Source organism: Lontra canadensis, unplaced genomic scaffold (genome assembly GCF_010015895.1).
Source record: "Lontra canadensis isolate GAN:19392208 unplaced genomic scaffold, GSC_riverotter_1.0 scaffold35, whole genome shotgun sequence".
NCBI classification, from domain to species: Eukaryota; Metazoa; Chordata; class Mammalia; order Carnivora; family Mustelidae; genus Lontra; species Lontra canadensis.
In genome coordinates, this window is record NW_022631029.1 from 8,605,612 (window position 1) to 8,623,661 (window position 18,050).

Consider the following 18,050-nt stretch of genomic DNA (forward strand, 5'->3'; position numbering starts at 1 on the left):
CAGCGGTGCTCCCCTCCTATCTCAAAGGCCCTACCTCTATCGGTTCCAGCCTCGATCTCTTCTGAATATCTGGGGTGAAGACGGAGAATTGATGCAGTTACCCCCCCGTCCTTACCCGATCCCACCTCTGCTTGGGAAGGGTGAGGCAGGCAGAAAAGACATTTTGTGTCGGACTGATAATCTGAAGTTCCCCACCGAGAGCACCCTTCACCTATGTTAAGCACTGCTCTGTTCTCTTCTGGCTTCGGGGAGGTGAGGGCAGAGCATTTCAGGGGTTAAGGGGCACTCCGAGAGAATCTGCTCCGGACCGAAGCCTTCCTCCCACAGCACTCAGCTGAGCCCCTCTCAGAGCAGCTGCTCTTCTACCTAGGGGCTCTTTAGCGCTCGGGCTGCCCCTCTGCTCCAAGCGGGCCGGACACCCCCCTCCGCCTCTCCCCAGACCAGCCCCTCCTCCCGCCCGCCGCCTGGGATTGGCGGGCCGGGGGCGGGCCAGGGGCGGGGCCGGGCGCCCTTCATCCCCCGCCGCTGCGCTCAGCCGGGAGCAGAGCGGACAGCGCCAGCCAGAGTGGAGCGCCGTGCGTCCCCCACCCGCCGGGCCAGGTACCGCTGGGGGCGCCGACCCCAGCCCAGGGCACCGGGCGGGCAGAGCCCTACTGTGCACTTTCCCGTCTGTAGCCGGGCTCCGGGCAGCTCCCCTCTCCCGCCCTGCCCCGGGCAGGCGCCCCAGCCTCCATAGAACTGGAACCCCGCGCGCTCTGGGCTGAGGTCCGGGAACCCGCCAGTCAGGGTTCGGCTCCGAGCTGGAGCTGGTATCCCCGGTGAGGCACTTCGTCCCCTCGGGGCCTGTCGGCCGCGGCAGGCGGGACAGCAGGAGGTAGCAGCCTTCGGGGCTGGGGCCGCAGGGCTCCTTGTCCCGGCTCGGGCGGTGCGCGAGGGGCTTCCCGAGGCAGGACCAGCGGGGACTAGCTGGAGAGGGTCCCGGAGGGGGCCCGAAGAGGGGCCGGGAGCGGGCCCTGGAGCGCTGCCCCGACGGGCGCCTGACAGGCCAATCTGCCCGGCTGGCACGCCGGGAGTCCGGGTATATTTATCCCTGCCGCGTTGGGCAGGGGCTTGAGGGCAGATCGGGCCAGGCCGCCTAAGGGGCCTCGGGGCACATGTTGGTCCCAGAGCCGGTGCCATTTGCAGCCGGGCCAGCGGGCAAGGCGGGCACAGGGCGCGTGTGGCTCTCTGGCCTGAGGGCGGGGCTCTGTGCGCGCTCCCTGCCGCCTCATTGCTCGGTGGGGGTGTGAGAGCTGGCGCCACGCACACGCGCGGAGGGAATGGACCAGGCCTGGGTTTGCAGGAGCCCGCCCCCGCTCCATTAGCCCCTTCGATTGGCCACAGCGAATGCGTGCGTTTGTTTACACCCGGGGAGGGGGAGGCCAGGGGCGGGGCCTGTGGGAATCCGCCCTCTCCCCCCACAGTGACCTGAGCCCTGAGCGCAGGCAGGTACAGGCTCTAGGACAAGTCTGAAAGGGACTAAGTCAAAGATCCTTGCACCTTGCACCCTGGGGGACACCTCGACCCAGGCCCATCCTTCCTTCAGCCGGCCAGTCCTGTCCTTCCTTCCGTGGCGGCCTTGGGCCACTGTTCTGTGCCTGGAAGAAGCCTTTGGACCTTCCACCCCTTCCTCTTCAAGTACACAGTCTGGCATGGGAGCTCAGTTCCCTCTAGAAAGGAAGAAAATTCCTCAGAGCTTCTCGGTCTGGACCATAGAAAGCTGGAGAGATCTGGGGACGGTTCCATTTTGGGAGGGGGATGTTCTGCACAACCTTGGAAGTCTTCCTGCAGGAAGCACCAGAGGTGGGAAGAATCAGGGGTGGGTGAGGCCAGGCCTGGCACATCTCCAAGAGAGCTGGAATGACTGGAATCAGAAATGAGAATCTCTGACCCCTTGGGGTTGGGAACAGGGGGCCGGTTCTCCGGAGAGGTTGTGGGTCTATGTCTCAAAACTTCAGTCTGCCTGGGTTCATTGAGCCCGTGTATTCACTGGCTTCTCAAACCATTCTTTCTTGGGTATGGTTCTTTCGGCCCACATCACTACCCCCCATCCCCTAACCCACCCTAGTCCAGGGCTCCAGGTGGCCAGACCATGACAGATTACCCCTGTCCTGGTGCTTGCTGCCCTAGCAGGCAGCCTTGGAGCCTTGAGCAAATTGAGAAACGGAGGCACAAGACAGCCTAGGTGGTTCACAGTCGCTGGGTAGGGCCAGGGAAGGTTTTTGAGCTGAACTGAGGGCACCCTCAAAGCCCAGGCTGGGTGTGGAAACAGGCACTCATTCAGAGGGGAAAGCATGTTTTAGGGGAGTGGCTGACTGCAGGGGAGGGTCGGTTTGGTATCTGTGTATGTGCAGAAAGCTGCGGTGGGATGTGCAGCCTATGCTGTGGGAAGATAGGAGCCCGGCAGGCACACGGTCTAGTGTAGACACGCATGGCCAGGGGCCAAGGGCCACTTGGAGCTGGGCTGAAATGGGTTGGGGGCTGGCCAAGGGCCTTGAACTGGTTCTGTTCACTTAATAGCATGTACTGAGCACCTACCATGTGCCCTGCACAGCTTCAGTCTGGGGGGTGGACAGCTGGCCTTTGACTCTGGATAAGAAGACAGATGCGGGGGTGGGGGTGCACTCTAGAGGACCAGGCGGGGCTTCTGGGGGCTAAAGGGAAGGACCAGCTGCTGGGGCAGGAGGGGCTTTCCGGTCAGCGGCCTGGGGTGGCTTGGTTTTGAATTTCCGCTCTGCGGGCCACGTCCTGTACACAGCCTCTCGGCCGGCACGTCTGCACACGTGCGTGGCTGCTGAGAATGGGGGTCACTTCAATTGACTGTCACCTCTGTGTATCTTTTCCATTGTCCAGGTAGACAAGCGCTGGACCAGGGAGGGATCCAGCTGGGACTGGCCGTGCACCGGCTTAGTCCCACCGTCCAGATGTCCCTGCACCTAGCTAATAGAGGCCCAACCTGCCCTTATAGGAACCCGCAAATGCCGTGGCAGCCTTCTTTCAGGGCCCTCCCAGGTTCTGCCTGGCTGTCCCTGTGGTGCCCGCTGGGCCTGCTGCCCACTCAGCTGGGCCTCTGGCTCCCTCTTCCCTTCTCACTCTTTCTGGGGTTCTCTCTTTCACTGGTTATCTCCCTGTTTCTCTGTCTCTTTCCACTTGGCTATCTCTGGCTGGCTGGCCAACTGTCTCTTACCTCCCTGCTTGTCTCTCTCTCTCTGTCTCCTTGTCTGAATGTCTGTCCACCTCTGTGTGTGTGTGCATTTTCCTGTTTGTGTACCTCTATATCCATCTGCATTTCTCTTTCTCCCTGTCTGTCTGTCTGTCTGGATCAGTATGCGTGGACACATGTACCATACATATGTGCTTTCTGTTCTTCCTCTTTCCCAGTCCTCTCTTCCCTCCCTCTGCCTCTCTGCTTCTGCCTGACATTGGATGGTGCCTCTCCTCCAGCCCGACCTTGCCTTTAGCCGCCCCTGCCAGGGTATCTAACAAGTCCTGAGCTGCCCCAGGCCCCTGCTCCAGCTTTCCTTGGGGCTAGAAGTCCGGCTGTCCAAATATTTGGCCGCCTCCAGGGGATTCCGGGTCAGGAGGGAGGAGGATGGGCTGGCTGGCTCGGGGTCTCCCCTGCCCCTGGGGGGCCACAGGCACGTGATGTCCTGTCCTTTGCCTCAGCTGGGCCTCGGGCTGCACGTCCCTCTCAGCAGGCTGGCTGTGGGGGGAGGGGGCTGCTCCTGGCTCTGGCCCAGTCTTGAGCCAAGAGGTTCCAGCTGCAGTGTCCACTGGGGGAGTAAGGAGGGTCCTGGGCTGGGTGGGAGGAGAGACCTAGGTGTCTTGGGGTAGGCCCAACTCTACACAGCTGTTGAGTGTCTAGAAAATGTACCCTGTCACAGGAAAGTCCAACTTCCGGCCCCAGCTGGGCCCCTCAGATCCTCCTAGACACTTCCGGATGCCCAGAACACAGACGCACCGACCCCAGACACCAGGGCCAGGGAGCTGAGACGAGGAGGGATTGGTGTTGCCAGCACATCAGCGTTCTGGGCCATCTTCCTTTCTCTCGATGTGCCCCCTCCTGCACACCCCTGCCTCAGGACCAGCCCAGCCTTGACCAGCCACTGGCTACTTACCCAATATTGTGGACAATGAAGGAGTAGTGGATGAGGGACTGGGTCTACTGAGGTCAAAATCTGGATTTGTACACCTGGAGGAGGGGCTGGGGTGTATAGGGCTTTAACACTCTCCCATGTTCAGAACACCTTCCTGATATGCCCTATGTCTAGTCCCTGACCTCAGCAATCATCTCCCCACCAAAGGGGCCGGGCTTTGAGAACACATGACTCAGACACATCCATTGAATCCCGTTTCCCTGTTGACTGATAAGTTGTTCTAGGATGGTGTTCACCCTCTGAAGCCTGGAGAAGCAGGTGGGCAAGGGGTGTTGGGATAGGAGGGGCACCCTGTCTTCACCAAGGAGGGGAATAAGGATGGCTGAGCTGGACCTGGGGGCAGACCTCATCCCTGAGCCCCCAGGGATGACCACAGTGGACCAGGCTAGGCCAGCTGCCTCGCCCAAGATCTGGGCTGAGGTTAGGACTGCCCATGCCCCAGAAACCTGGGGGCTGCTGCAGCAAGTTCTATGGGGTCTGTGCCTTTACTAAGCATATGTGGCCGCAGGACTGAGGGAGGGACAGTGTGGATGCCTTCCTGGGGATAGCCCTCTACTTCAGACCCACTAATGTCCCTGAGCACTGGGGAAGAAAGCAGTGGCCCCAAGGATCATGGGACCGAGAGGTATGTGTCCCACAGCAAATGATGCAAGCAGTGGCCTGGATTCCTGGGCCTCGAAATCTTTAATTAGCCAAACTCAACACCTGTCGAGGTGTGCCTGACAAATTCTCACCCCGTGATGTCCGCGTGGGCGAGCGTTACCTGCAGCACTATCCCTATTGCTCCTGGCCTCGCCTTATCTCCCAGCAGAGCAAACAGGCCCCAGGGCAGTGGCCTAGGCCATCGATTTCCTGCCCAAGTCCATGCTGCCCCCATGACAGATGCCATTCTGATGATCTGCCCAAGGTTGCAGTGATCTCTCCACCCTGGAGCCTGACCCTTCTCTGGGAGCCCATGGTATGGTCTAGGACAGAGGCCTTGGAGAAGCTCCTCGCTCTGTCTCCAGCTTTGCCAAACCTCATGGGACCCTAGAGGAAAGGAGGACACTGTGGTCCTGAGTGGGGATTTCTCTGCCCATGGTCACACGGTGAGGCAGGGCCAGGCCAGGACTCAGACTCAGAATGTCTGCTCTGGGTTGTCCCAACAGTGGGTCAGACTTGGCTGGCAGCTTGCTTTAGGCAGAGGCTGTCCCTGAGTCTACCCTGATTCCCTGATACAAAGGAGCATGCTAGGTGATAGGCCTGAGGGCTGGGAAATGTCAGAAATGGACAGCCAGCCTCAGGGAATGGCTGGGGGCCATTCATCTCCACCCTGGCTTCTCAGCCCTTAGCCCTGCCCTACCCTGAAGTACAGAGTGCTTGACCTGGCTTTCAAGGCTTTGTTGGGTTTGTCTGTGGCTGTGGAACCTTCTTCAGTCTGTTTCCCACCACACCTTTGCCCATGCTGTGCCCACTGCTTCAGGTACTTTTTCCTATCCCATGATTTGGGACTCCTGAGATTTCAGAACTGGCCACAACACCTCCTCCTCCAGGAAGCCTTCCTTGATGCCTCTGTCTCCCCTTCCCCTGCCTTTTAAAAAGAATTTATTTATTTATTTGACAGAGAAAGATCACAAGTAGGCAGAGAGACAGGCAGAGAGAGAGAGAGAGAGAGGAGGAAGCAGGCTCCCCACTGAGCAGAGCCCAATGCGGGACTCGATCCCAGGACCCTGAGATCATGACCCAAGCCGAAGGCAGAGGCTTAACCCACTGAGCCACCCAGGCGCCCCTGTCTCCCCTTTTTTGAGCACTATGTGGCTTACATTTAGTTACTATAGGAGCCATAGTGTGGGGGATATGTTTGGGGATTTTGTCCCTTCCAGACTGGAAGCCACTTAAGGCAGGATATTCCATGTCCTCTCTGGGATCTCAAGCCAGGCCAAGACCCAGCAGTGACTGGTTGTGAGTAATAGACAGGTTGTGAAAGTCCAGGCCTAAGTCCTACTGGGGGGATGGGGAACCTGGAGACAGGAACTCGCACTTTGGCCATGACCATGCCATGGGCTGTGGTCTCCCTGGAGGTAGTGCCTGGCTGCTAGGGAAAGATATTAAGGCAGAGAAGGGTGCTTTGTCCAAGCTGCCAACTCAGCACACTCTGAGGGCCTGTCCCAGCCTGCCCAGGGTGGCAGGCCTGAAAAGGGCAACCCCAGCTGAGAGCCAGGAGGCACTCTGGAGTTACTTTGGAGATAAGGTGCTGGCATCACCACACCCATCTGGGACCCTTGGAGAGGGACTGGTGGTGGGGCTTAGAGCAGGGGCATGAAGACAGCCTGACTTCGGGGGCTCTCAGCCAAGGCAGGAGAGCACGAGAGGAGCTGGTCACATTGTCATGGTCCTAAGTGGGCAGGGCTGGAGGTGCAACAGTTTCAGATGCCAGCATGAGAAGGAGAGGAAGGTTGAGGGAGTCCAAGGATGCCAAGTGTGGGGTCCTCAGGACCGAGGTGCCTGGGATCTGAACTCTGGCCTGGGGCTGCCTAGGGCAACGGTGGGCTGGTCCTCTGGTCAGTTCTCTGTGGCTGGGGCCTGAGGTCTGAACCCAGCTTCCTATCTCCACTCATAGCCCTGAGTGCTAAGACCCCCAGTGCTCTGGGTTCTAAGCAGACCTGAAACCATCAAGATCCGGAGGAGGCGGGGCATTCAGCGTTCCCAAGCAGACAGGGTGCATGGCATCATTGACGACATTCTGGTGGGATGCCCCTCCGGCTCAGTTGGTAGAGCCTGTAACTCTTGATCTTGGGGTTGTAAGTTTGAGCTCCATGTGGGGTGTAGCAATTACTTAAAAATAAAGCCTTAAAAAAGACTAGGTTTTGGCAGACCTACATGGCAGTGCTGTCCCCTCCTTGGTCTCCACTCGGCTCCTAGCTCTCCTGCTGGTCTCTCTGGCCTTCAGGACGTCCTTGTAGACCTGCGGCACTGTGCCCAGGTACCTTCTGGGCATGAGGTAGGTGGCTCCCAGCCCCTGTGATGGGAAAGGGGCCAGTGAGGTATGTGGTAGGGGGCAGGGGTAGTGGAGGGAAAAGGAGGGGAGCTGGTTCCTTGCAGACCTAGCAGAGCCATGCCCTGAGGGCAGGGAAGGGAGGACGATCCAGGCCCCTGACAGCAGCCTCGGGCCCTGAGTTCCTGGCCTGGGGTCCCAGGAAATGGGGAATCTGCTCAAAGGGTCCACTCCTAGACGGTGACCCCCTAAGGGGTGGGGGTATTCTCTAGCAGGGGAGGAGAGGTTTGAAGGAGAACATGGCCATAAGGCCAGGGCTGTGTGGAGGGTGACGCCTGTGTGGGCCAGAGAAGTCGGCCCTGGGACACTCGTTTCCTGGAAGGCCCCCTGAGGGCCCTTCGCGGCCAGGCGGGCAGGGCCCAGGTGTCCAGCCACCCAGCACCGCCTCAGGCCTCCTGGCTCCGGGGGGGTAGCCTTTGCGCCTGCCGTTCCCAGCGCCAGCTCTCAGACCACAGAAGGGCCTTTGTTCTGGCTGCCAGCAGTGCCCGCCGGGCGGCTGGGAACAGGGCCCACAGCCCTCACCCTCTCCCGAGGCCTCCAGCCGTCGGGCAGTGCCATTCTAGGTTGGCTAGGAGGCCCCTGGCACACAGGGCCAGCACAGGAAACCGTCTCCCGGTATTAATGTCAGGGAGGGGAAGTCGGTCCGGGGCCCACCCCCAGAGTGCGGTCTGGATGCCTGGGACTCAGCATCCTAGGGTCCATACACCACTGGGCTCTGAACTCAGGTCATCTAGCTGATCTTCACTGGACAGATGGAGAAACTGAGGCCCCCATGGGCTTGCCTGGGCTGACATGTAGGGCAGGGGAGGCAGGGAGCGCTAGGTACGGGCCTAGGGGCGTCCCCTCAGGGTGTCCTGGAGAACTCAGGTATCTGAGCTCTACTCCCCCAAAAGCAGGGCCCAGGGAGGCAGCAGACACAGCTGCACATGCCCGTAAGTCCTGAGTGACCTTCCAAAAGTTCTAGAGCCAATATGGCTCTAGACTTCTGGTGAGAATCCCGGGAACAGGGATAACCAGAGGGACCCATTACTTTGCAGACTTCCACGTCACTGAGAGCCAGCACTCCTGGCGGTGGCTCCTGACCATGGAGGCACCTCTGCAGACAGAAATGGTGGAGCTGGTGCCCAATGGCAAACACTCGGAGGGGCTGCTCCCAGGCGCCAACCCCACGGCAGGCAACCAGAGGTGAGCCAAGGAGGGACCAGGTCATGGCTTGGGACAGGGCAGGGTGCTGTGCAAGAGCTGGAGCTGAGCTGCCTGCTCTGGCCTGTGCCTGCAGGGTTGAGGGCCCCAGACGGAGCTGCGCGGAGGGCGAGGGCTTCCTCCAGAAAAGCCCCAGCAAGGAGACACACTTCACTGATGTGAGCTGGGGTGCAGCAGCGGGGGCTCGGGATACCACGGGGAGCGCGCCTGCAGCAAGGAAGGGCTCTGGGGCAGCAGCAGGAGGCTAAGGGGCAGTGAGGGGGAAATGCTGGGAGATTCTCCATGCTTTGCCGACTCCCCCCATCCAACCTCCCATTTCACTCTGGTGCCCGCAGTTTGAGGGGAAGACCTCATTTGGGATGTCGGTGTTCAACCTCAGTAATGCCATCATGGGCAGCGGCATCCTGGGGCTCGCCTATGCCATGGCCAACACGGGCATCATCCTTTTCCTGTAAGTCCCCTCAGCGAACCCTCTGGAGACAGGAGCCCTAAACAGGCCACCACCAGCCATGACCTCCCAGGACCCACCAGTTTCCCATCCCAAGACCCAGGCTACAGTGAGTGGGCTTAACCCAAACCACAGCTAAAAAAAAAAAAAAACCCTCCACTGCCTGACAAACATCTCTCATTTCCCAGCAAACCCACTGAGATTACGACACAGGGCAAGCCTAACAGACCCGAGTCTATCCTTCTACCACCTTCCCATGTGATGATCAAGCCTCCATGGCCAGGCCTTGTGTGGGCACATGTGTCCTTTACCTGGGAGCTCTGCCCTGCCGCCCAAATGGAAAACATGTTTGTTCCAAGAACATGAGGAGGTGGTGCTCAGAGGCCCCTTCTGGGTTATGGCTCACCCTGGGTCAAACCGGGCGGTGTTCACCACTGCTGGGGCTTGTTGAACTTGCATCTAGACCTGTTGGGGGTCCAGAGACCTGGGTCACAGACCCCCACACCCTGGCCTCCCAGAGCTCCTCACCCCTGCCAGCCCAGGAAGACCCAGGTGTCCTCCTTTCATCCATCCTCCTCAGGTTCCTGCTGACGGCCGTCGCCCTGCTCTCCAGCTACTCCATTCACCTGCTGCTTAAGTCCTCAGGGATCGTGGGTGAGCCTCTGACCCAGCCTGGAGCAAGGGAGGGAGGGACTGGGGGGAGCACCCCTGACTGTTCTGACTCTTTGTGCCCACAGGCATCCGTGCCTATGAGCAGCTGGGCTATCGGGCCTTTGGGACCCCTGGGAAGCTAGCAGCAGCCCTAGCCATCACACTGCAGAATATTGGAGGTGAGGCTGGCAGGCAGACACAGGCAGGCGGCGGGCAGGTGGGTAGCCCAAAGGCTGGCTGCTTCGGCTGAGCCCAGCGCCTGCCTACCCCTCTCCCCCCAGCCATGTCCAGCTACCTGTACATCATCAAGTCTGAGCTGCCCCTTGTCATACAGACCTTCCTGAACCTGGAGGAGCAAACCTCGTGAGCCCCAGGGTGGGCGGTGCCGGGTGAGGGTGGGAGGCCTCAGTCTACCCTTTCATGCATACTGCCAGCCTCCGGAACCCAGGCTGGGCTAGTGGGAGTGATGAGACTGTGCTTGCAAGTGGCTGCTGGAGGGGCAGAGAGCTGCCAGCAGAGCTAGGATTCAGTGGACACTCATTTAGGGAGCACGTAGGGGAATCCCCCAGGAGGGCCAGCTGGGATAAGGGGTGGGGCGAGGCTGAGGTAGCCGGGCCCCACCTGGGCCTGGACCCAGCCCATGAGCACGGGAGGGCCTGAGAGCCTTGGGCTTAGCTCTAAGCACCTACTATTCCTGACCGTGGCTTGGGTGTTAGCCACCCCCCCCCCACCCAACCAAGAAATTAAGCCCATGGTGTCCCAGTTGCCCATCGTCAGTTTAGCCAGCACTAATGGCATCAACCATGTTTTGTGGGTGGAGACAGAGAAGACAGCCAGGCCCTGCCCTTGGCCGCACAGCCCAGGTAAGCAGATGGATTTGAACTTGAGAGCAGCTCTGGGAGGAACCAGTCAGGATTCTTCCCTGTCCCCCCCACCTCCCCTCCAACCCCCTACCCCCCAGTCCTGAGGACCTTTCCCAAGGAGTTGGCCTTTAGGCTTCCCTGGGAAGGAGGATCTCATTCCTTATCCCTTCAGTTCTCTATGCCTCCTGTCCCTTGGTGGTGGGTGGGGGGGTGCAGGATGATGCAAGATACAGATCCAGGAGGGACCAGAGGGGCACTGGAAGTTGGCAAGTCCCTCAGACTCCCTTGGAAAATGTCCCACCCCACCCCCGGAGCCAGGTTCTTTCATTTGGTGTCCCCCCACAACCTCCCTGGGCCCCTGGGGGCCACTCCCTGGGGAAGCTGGACCCAGACCTGTGTGTCCTGAGAAAAACAAGAGCAGTGACTCTACCTGTGGTGGTCACCAAGCAGGAGCCGAGTGCCCTAGTCCTCACCTCACCCAGGAAAGTGCTGAGAGAACATCCATTTTGCAGAAGGGGAAAGGGAGACTCAGAGCTCTGAGCGAGTATTTTTCAGAGGTCACTCAGTAGCACCACGGGTGGCACTGATTAGGTATGGAGACAGGCCCCCACCCCCAAGGCTGAGTAGAGTGATGTTAGCTCCCCACTCCTGTCCTCGCAGGGACTGGTACATGAATGGGAACTACTTGGTGATCCTAGTTTCTGTCACTGTCATTCTGCCTCTGGCGCTGATGCGGCAGCTTGGTGAGTGCGGCAAGGCCATGGCCTTGGAGGGGGATGTTGGAGGGGTACCTGAGAGGGGACCCCAGTCTCACAGCCCCTCCCCACTTTGCAGGCTACCTGGGTTACTCCAGCGGCTTCTCTCTCAGCTGCATGGTGTTCTTCCTAATCGCAGTGAGTCTCCCTCCATGCTGGAGAGGAGGAGGGCAGATCACCTGGGGGAGGGGGTGGGGGGGCTCCTATGTCAGGCCCTGGGGTCAGGCCTTTCTGGGAAGCCTGGGTCAGAAGGCAGCTCCTTCTGCCCTGACCTAGATGTGGCTTCATAGTGATTCTATGAAGCCTGGCCCTGATCTTGCCATCCTTCCCGCAACCCAGGTCATCTACAAGAAGTTCCGCGTGCCCTGCCCACTGCCCCTCAACTTCACCAACGTCACGGGCAACTTCAGCCTCGTGGAGGTCACCAAGGAGGAGGTGTCGCTGCAGGCTGAGACCCAGACCGCAGCCCTCTGCACCCCAAGCTACTTCACACTCAACTCCCAGGTCCCCACAGGCCAGGGTGGAGACAGTGGGCCCCATGAGAGTGGGGTGGGCTGCCCTGACGTGGTCCCTGTGTCTCCCCAGACGGCGTACACCATCCCCATCATGGCCTTTGCCTTCGTCTGCCATCCTGAGGTGCTGCCCATCTATACAGAGCTTAAGGAGTAGGTGTCTGGGGGGGGGTGGAGGGGCCCCTGGAGCTGGTTTGGGGAGAACGAATGTGATCCCTACAGGACGGGGGTAGGGGGTGGGGAACAACAGGGGCCAAGTCACTTTTTCAAACATCTTCATGGCTGCCCTGAGGGGCGACTGGGGGCAAAATGGAAACATCCTCAGCTGCCAAGTGGTGAGGGTGTGGTGTCAGAGAGACCCCAGGGCCCACGGGGACCTCTGGGGTAGCCCAGCTTGGCACCAGCCCCCTCCCCTGCTTTGCCACAGTCCCTCCAAGAGGAAGATGCAGCACATCTCCAACCTGTCCATCTCCGTCATGTATGTCATGTACTTCCTGGCTGCCCTCTTCGGCTACCTCACCTTCTACGGTATGGCTGGAACATGGGGGCAGAGGCCAGGCTGGGGGGCACGGGGCTGGCCGGCAGCCATGGCACCCTGCATACTATAGGCGCTAAGTAGGTGTGCGCTGCCTGATTGTGCCCTGCAGCTGTGGAGGTGAGTCTGTTGCCACTCCCCACAGTGTCAGGGTCAAGCCAGGCTCAGAGCCCACCCCCCTCCCTGGGCCGGCTGCTGACCACCCTCCCTGCCTGCTGCAGACGGAGTGGAGTCAGAGCTCCTGCACACTTACAGCAAGGTGGACCCGTTTGACGTGCTGATCCTCTGCGTGCGTGTGGCCGTGCTCACAGCGGTCACGCTCACTGTGCCAATCGTTCTGTTTCCGGTGAGCCGGTGGGTAGGAGGACCAAGGCAGGGTGGGCAAGAGGAAGCTGACAGATTGGTGACTCTTCCCACCCCCCCACCCAGGTGCGCCGTGCCATCCAGCAGATGCTGTTTAAGAACCAGGAGTTCCGTTGGCTGCGGCACACACTCATTGCCATTGGCCTGCTCACTTGCATCAACCTCCTGGTTATCTTCGCTCCTAACATCCTGGGCATCTTCGGGGTCATCGGTGAGGGTCTGGCCCAGCTGTGTGTAGAGGCAGGGCACTGGCCCAGAGAATTTCCTATCTGCACATCCTGGCAGATTCCTGAGATCATGCCCTCCATTTAAGTGATGGCTGCTGGCCAGGTGCACAGCTTGGCCTGTCTGAGATTTTGTCCTTAAGGCTATTCTAATCTTTTCTGAGGGCTCAAAACCAGAGACAGTTCCCCTTGCTAGGGGACAGGATGGAGCCCAGGTGCCAGGGACCTCTGCAAAGGATCTCACCGAGTCTTGTCCCCATTTCACATATAAGGAAATTAAGGTCCATCATGATTAGGGGAATAGCAGAGCCATACAGCTGGTAAGTAAGGGGCCTTGATTTAGCTCTAGGATCATGGGACTATAGGTTTGGTGTTCTGTCCACTGTCCCATCCCAGTTGGGGCTCTGAGCTTAGAAGATCAGATAATTCTGAGATATCTTTGGGGTGACCCAACTCAGGAGACTCAGAGACCCAAGTCTGCAGGGACCAACACACAGGCCTGGGGGCCGAGTGTCATGTATATCATAGACAGGACTGGAGATTCTACGTATCTGAAATCTGACTCAAAATGATTTAAGCAGAAAGGAATGTATTGGCTCAAATAATGAGAAAAACCTTCAGGAAGAGCTGTATCCAGGAGCCCAGTATCTTCAAGGCTTTTTCTCTATCTCGTAGCTTGCCTCTTTTCTTTGCTAGCTTCATTCACTGACAGATTCCTCTACTGCCAACAGCACTAGCTTTCCATCCAGGTAGACAGAGAACAAGGGGAGGGACTGGTAGGCTCTCCAGAATCAGGCAGAGCTCTCAAGAGGAGTCTCCAGGTGAGACTCTGACAACAAGGAACATTTGATCTCATGGAAGGGTCCACCTGCGGACCTCAGCCAACGTGCGGACATGCCTCGTTTTTTGCAGGTGCCACATCGGCCCCGTGCCTCATCTTCATCTTCCCTGCCATCTTCTACTTCCGCATCATACCCACCGAGAGGGAGCCTGCAAAGTCCACCCCCAAAATCTTGGTGCGAGGGTCCTGGAGGTTGGCGGCCTGGTGTGGGGCTGAGGGGGCTGCCCTGACCTCACCCCTGACTCTGATTCCTGACCTGACAGGCACTTTGTTTCGCTGTGCTTGGCCTCCTGCTGATGACCATGAGCTTGAGCTTCATCATCATTGACTGGGTGTCAGGGACCGGCCAGCATGGAGGAAGCCACTAGGAGGAGACACCCATCCTGTTCTTTCTACTCTCCAAGTACCCCTGCCCAGAGTCTTCAGCCCCTGCTCCAATCCAGACAAGGGGAAGGAGAAAGACATGGTTAACACTATGGCATTGGGCCCTGCCTCACATCCTCTCCGTGGAAGGTTTTAGCTAGAGCCAGGACCAAGGCCCTTGGGCCACTACCTTGCTGGGCTCCCATACTATAGGGGATTCATGGGCTGTGAGCATGGTGGGACTGTACCCTTGCTCCCTCCCTCTTGCCTCAGGTCCCCCCAAGCCTCTGTTCACCTTGCACAGATGCATACACTGAGGCCCAGTCGCTGCCTCCTCAGGTCACACAGCCTGTAGGGCACATAGAGCTGGAACCTAGACCTGCAGCCATCTCCCCACTTGCTGCTGGGCCGTGGTCTGCACCCTGGGGCCTCATCTCCCTCAGTGCACTTGCCTTTTTCCACTTCTGTCCCCGAGGCCCCTTTTAGGCACTTGGACTCAGGCCTTAGGCTACTCTTGTCTCCTTCTCCCATCCCCGTCACCAGAAGCAGCACCCCCCTCCAATACCTGGAGCCAGCCAGTTCTTTTGAGTGTGAAGCTGGTGTGGGCACCCCCAAGGGACCCCTACCCTGTCCCTTCACCAGTCCTGGGGAGGCTGGGACTCCCCCAACCCCACCCCAAGCCTGGGCCATAGCTCACATTCCACTTCCGGGAGAAGAAAGAAGCTGGGGACCGGAATGTCTCTGCCCCTGGGAGCCGAACACCCAGGGACTGCTCTGGGGCAGGAGTGGAGAGGCAGTGGGCTGCCTTTTATAAATATCATACATCAGACCAGCTCTGTTGTGTATCCGTGATCCCCATGGGCCCGGTGCTCTTGGAAAGTGGGTAGACATCGGGAAGCGGATGGTAATGGGAGCCCCTCCTGCCTCCTTCCCTGAGATGAGGGTGGGGACGGGCCCCCTTCCTCCCAAACCGGCCAGTGGCATGCTCAGATTCAGCTCTGGATCTGGGCCAGGCTCAGCACAGACCTGCTTTCTCACGGGGTGAGGTGGGGAGGAATTAATGAGGCCCCAGGAAATGGGACAGAGAGAGGCCTCCGGAAGGAGGCAACGTGAGGTGCATCCCCAGCAGCTCCAGGGAGGGTCTGAGCGGGGGGCAGCCGAGCCCTGCGGAAGCCCTGCCGAAGGGCCCCCTGCCCTCCCTGGCTGCCGCATCGGCCCTCTCTCAATGCCTTGAGTCTGGGAACAAGAGTCCAAGAATCCTGTGACCTGTCAGGCTGATCTTCTATTGAGAGTAAAACCCACTGTGAATAAAGGTAGGTTAGTCAGTTCCTGTACCCGGGTTTTGAGTAGAGGGTCCAAAGCAGGGCAGGGCTAGTCTAAGGATGCAGGGTGGCCTCAGGTGCCTTGGCCCCCGCTGGGACTGGGAAGCTGCCCATTGCCTGGGGCAGGCCTAAACCAGCTGGTATCCAGCAAGATGGAGCTGCCCAGGCCTTGGCACCAAACCCTCATTAGGAGAGACCCCGCACCCGGCTAGGCCGCCGGGGAAAGGGCAGCAGGAAAAATCCGGTTTGAACTGGCAGGGCAGTTGCCAGCTTGGGAAACCCCTGAAGAAAGAATTTCCTCAAGCTGGTGGCTGCGAGGCCCCTGGCGGTGCCAGCTGACCAGAGGGGGGCTTCCTGAATCTAGTTCCTTTTAGCCCCAGGCGCCTGACTCCAGCCTGGGGACTTACCCAGGAGGCCTGCAGCCCCAGAAAAGAGCTGGACACTGGCCTAGAAGGGGCTGCAGCCTTCTGGGGGTCTCTGGCTTCCTCCTCATCGGACTGGGTCATATCCCTGCGTGGAAACTTTAGCTCCTGGAGAGTGGGAGGCAAGGAAGGACAGGGCCCAGCCTGCCGACAGACCCTCGGGGTCTTTTCTCATACTCTGTCTGTCCAAAGAAGGCTGCAGGTCAGGGCAGCAGCAGGCCTGCCTGGATTCCTTTCAGACCCCGGGCCTGACTTTAGGCTTCTCAGACCAAGAGGATCGGTTCACGGTAACACCACCTGCTCCCCCCCCCCTACCCACCCACACAGAGCCGGGGTAGAGGAAGAACTCTGGTCCCCCCCAGAGGCCTTCTCTGCCTGCCCAGCTAGGTCTCCCCCAGCCTGGCCACTGGACAGCCTTCTCCGGGGGGGAGGGGGCAGATGATGCGGCCACCAGACTATATCTAAAAGCCAAGTGTCCACATGGCTGCTTGAAAATGAGTATCCCTTGTCCCTGGCTGTCAAGGTCCAGCTGGTCAGGGGCGCCTCGGCTGCTCAGTTGGTTAAGTGTCAGACTCTTGATTTCGGCTTATCATGATCTCAGGGTCGTGGGATCGAGTTCCGAGCCAGGCTCTGCCCTGGGCAAGCAGCCTACATGGGATTCTCTCTCTCCCTCTGCCTCTCCCCTCCCCCTCCCCCGCTTGAGCTCTCATTCTCCATCTGAAAAAAAAAAAAAAAAAAAGTCCAGCCACTCAGCCCCCATAAGGATGGGTCTGCAGGCCCTGGGTCATATTTAAGCATTTTTCTATGTTTTGAAGAATTTCCTAGGTCTTCTTTCTCTTCTTTTTTCCTTTTTAAAATTTGCTCTGCTTGGGATATTAACAAGTTGAAGCAGCCGGAAAGTTCAGCACAGGGGTCTTCTCTTCACTGCTTTTCTTATGATTGTTTGTATTAGCAAAGTGAGATGATACAGACCAGGAAAAGGGGCCAGAGCCCCGCCTTGGTCTTCTCTGAGCCACCCTCCTCACCAGTGCGCGCGTGCACACCTCCCCCTGCTGATGGAAAAGAAGTTCATTCATTCAACAAGTGTCTATGAAGATTTCCCATGCTAGGCACTCTGCCAGCATCGGTACACACAGTAGTGACCAAAGTGAAGGCCCCTGCCTTCCTGGAACTTACATGCTAGGCGTGGGATTGAATTCAGACCAGAAACATGAAACATAATCAGGGAGTGACTTCCTTTGTTAGAAGATGGTCAGGCAGTACCTTAGGTACTGACAATGGCAAGATAAGGGCAACAAAGAGTAGGGGTAATGGAGGTGGGTCCAAGGTGGGCCTCACTGAGAAAGAGATGTTTGACCAGAGATTTGGAGAGGGAGGAAGTCATGTGGATGCCTGCAGGGAACATTCCAGCCAGAGGGATCAGCCTGTGCAAAGCCCTGATGCAGAAGTTGCCCAAGAGAGGGGCAGCGGGGAAGTCATTGTGGCCGATGCTGAGGCCGTCAGACAAGTCTAGGATGACTCTAAGGCGGTCTAGGGACCAAACTGTCCCCACATCCGTTGAAGGAGGCAGTTCTTGGAAGGGAGGGAGATCAGTTTTGCCTATGAAATCTTTAAACAGGGGCGCCTGGGTGGCTCAGTGGGTTGGGCATCTGCCTTCCGCTTGAGTCGCCATCACAGGTCTCTGGGATCAAGCCCCACATTGAGCTCCCTGCTCAGCAAGGAATCTGCTCATCCCTCTCTTCTTGGCCCCTCCTCCCACTTGTGCTTGCTCTCTCTCTCACTCTTGCTCTCTTTCTCTCAAATAAATAAAATCTTTTTTTAAAAGATTTTATTGATTTATTTGACAGAGAGATCACAAGTAGGCACAGAGGCAGGCAGAGAGAGAGGGGAAGCAGGCTCCTGGCTGAGCAGAGAGCCCGATGCGGGACTTGATCCCAGGACCCTGAGATCATGACAGGCATGATCATGACAGATCGTGAGCCAAGGCAGAGGCTTAACCCACTGAGCCACCCAGGTCCCCCATAAATAAACAAAAATCTTTAAAAAAAGCATCAAAGTGTAGATGCCAAGTCGGTGGCTGGATATGTGACTCAAGAGTGGCCAGTGGCCAGTGCTGGGGCTTTGGGTCTGGGAAGCAAGGGACCCTAGATGAGAGGACAGTGGTCAGTGTGGTGGTAAGTGCAGATAGGAAGGCAGCAGTCAGGAGGGAGCTCTGGGACCCTCCTATTAGGAGGAAGAGAGATGACAGTAGGATCCAAGAAGGAGCTGAGCAGGGGGAGCCAGGAAGAGGTGGGAGAAAATGCGGGAGGAAGCAGGCT

At 58.5% G+C, this 18,050-nt stretch overlaps 1 protein-coding gene across 2 annotated transcripts; it reads left to right on the forward strand.

Moving 5' to 3' along the window:
• The first annotated feature begins 581 nt into the window (after window positions 1–581).
• On the forward strand, window positions 582–14,820 carry SLC38A3 (solute carrier family 38 member 3). 2 transcript variants are annotated; one of them, XM_032868106.1, is made up of 17 exons: window positions 582–600; window positions 8,268–8,415; window positions 8,510–8,591; window positions 8,769–8,884; window positions 9,462–9,535; window positions 9,619–9,711; window positions 9,814–9,895; window positions 10,357–10,395; window positions 11,056–11,138; window positions 11,230–11,288; window positions 11,490–11,654; window positions 11,736–11,815; window positions 12,090–12,190; window positions 12,419–12,543; window positions 12,627–12,771; window positions 13,697–13,800; window positions 13,889–14,820. In XM_032868106.1, exons 2-17 carry the CDS (start codon window positions 8,315–8,317, stop codon window positions 13,991–13,993), a joined length of 1,554 nt encoding a protein of 517 aa, XP_032723997.1. In that variant the 5' UTR covers window positions 582–600; window positions 8,268–8,314; the 3' UTR covers window positions 13,994–14,820. The 2 variants fall into 2 exon arrangements, with proteins under 2 accessions (XP_032723997.1, XP_032723998.1); XM_032868107.1 differs by lacking the exon at window positions 10,357–10,395 and having other exon boundaries at window positions 583–600.
• The last annotated feature ends 3,230 nt before the right edge of the window (window positions 14,821–18,050 follow it).

Coding starts and splice junctions, on each gene's coding strand:
- SLC38A3 (XM_032868106.1), top strand. CDS start 8,315: ATGGAGGCACCTCTGCAGACAGAAATGGTGGAGCTGGTGCCCAATGGC. Junction 9,536..9,618: donor TAAGTCCTCAGGGATCGTGG/GTGAGCCTCTGA, acceptor TTGTGCCCACAG/GCATCCGTGCCTATGAGCAG. Junction 11,655..11,735: donor ACTTCACACTCAACTCCCAG/GTCCCCACAGGC, acceptor GTGTCTCCCCAG/ACGGCGTACACCATCCCCAT.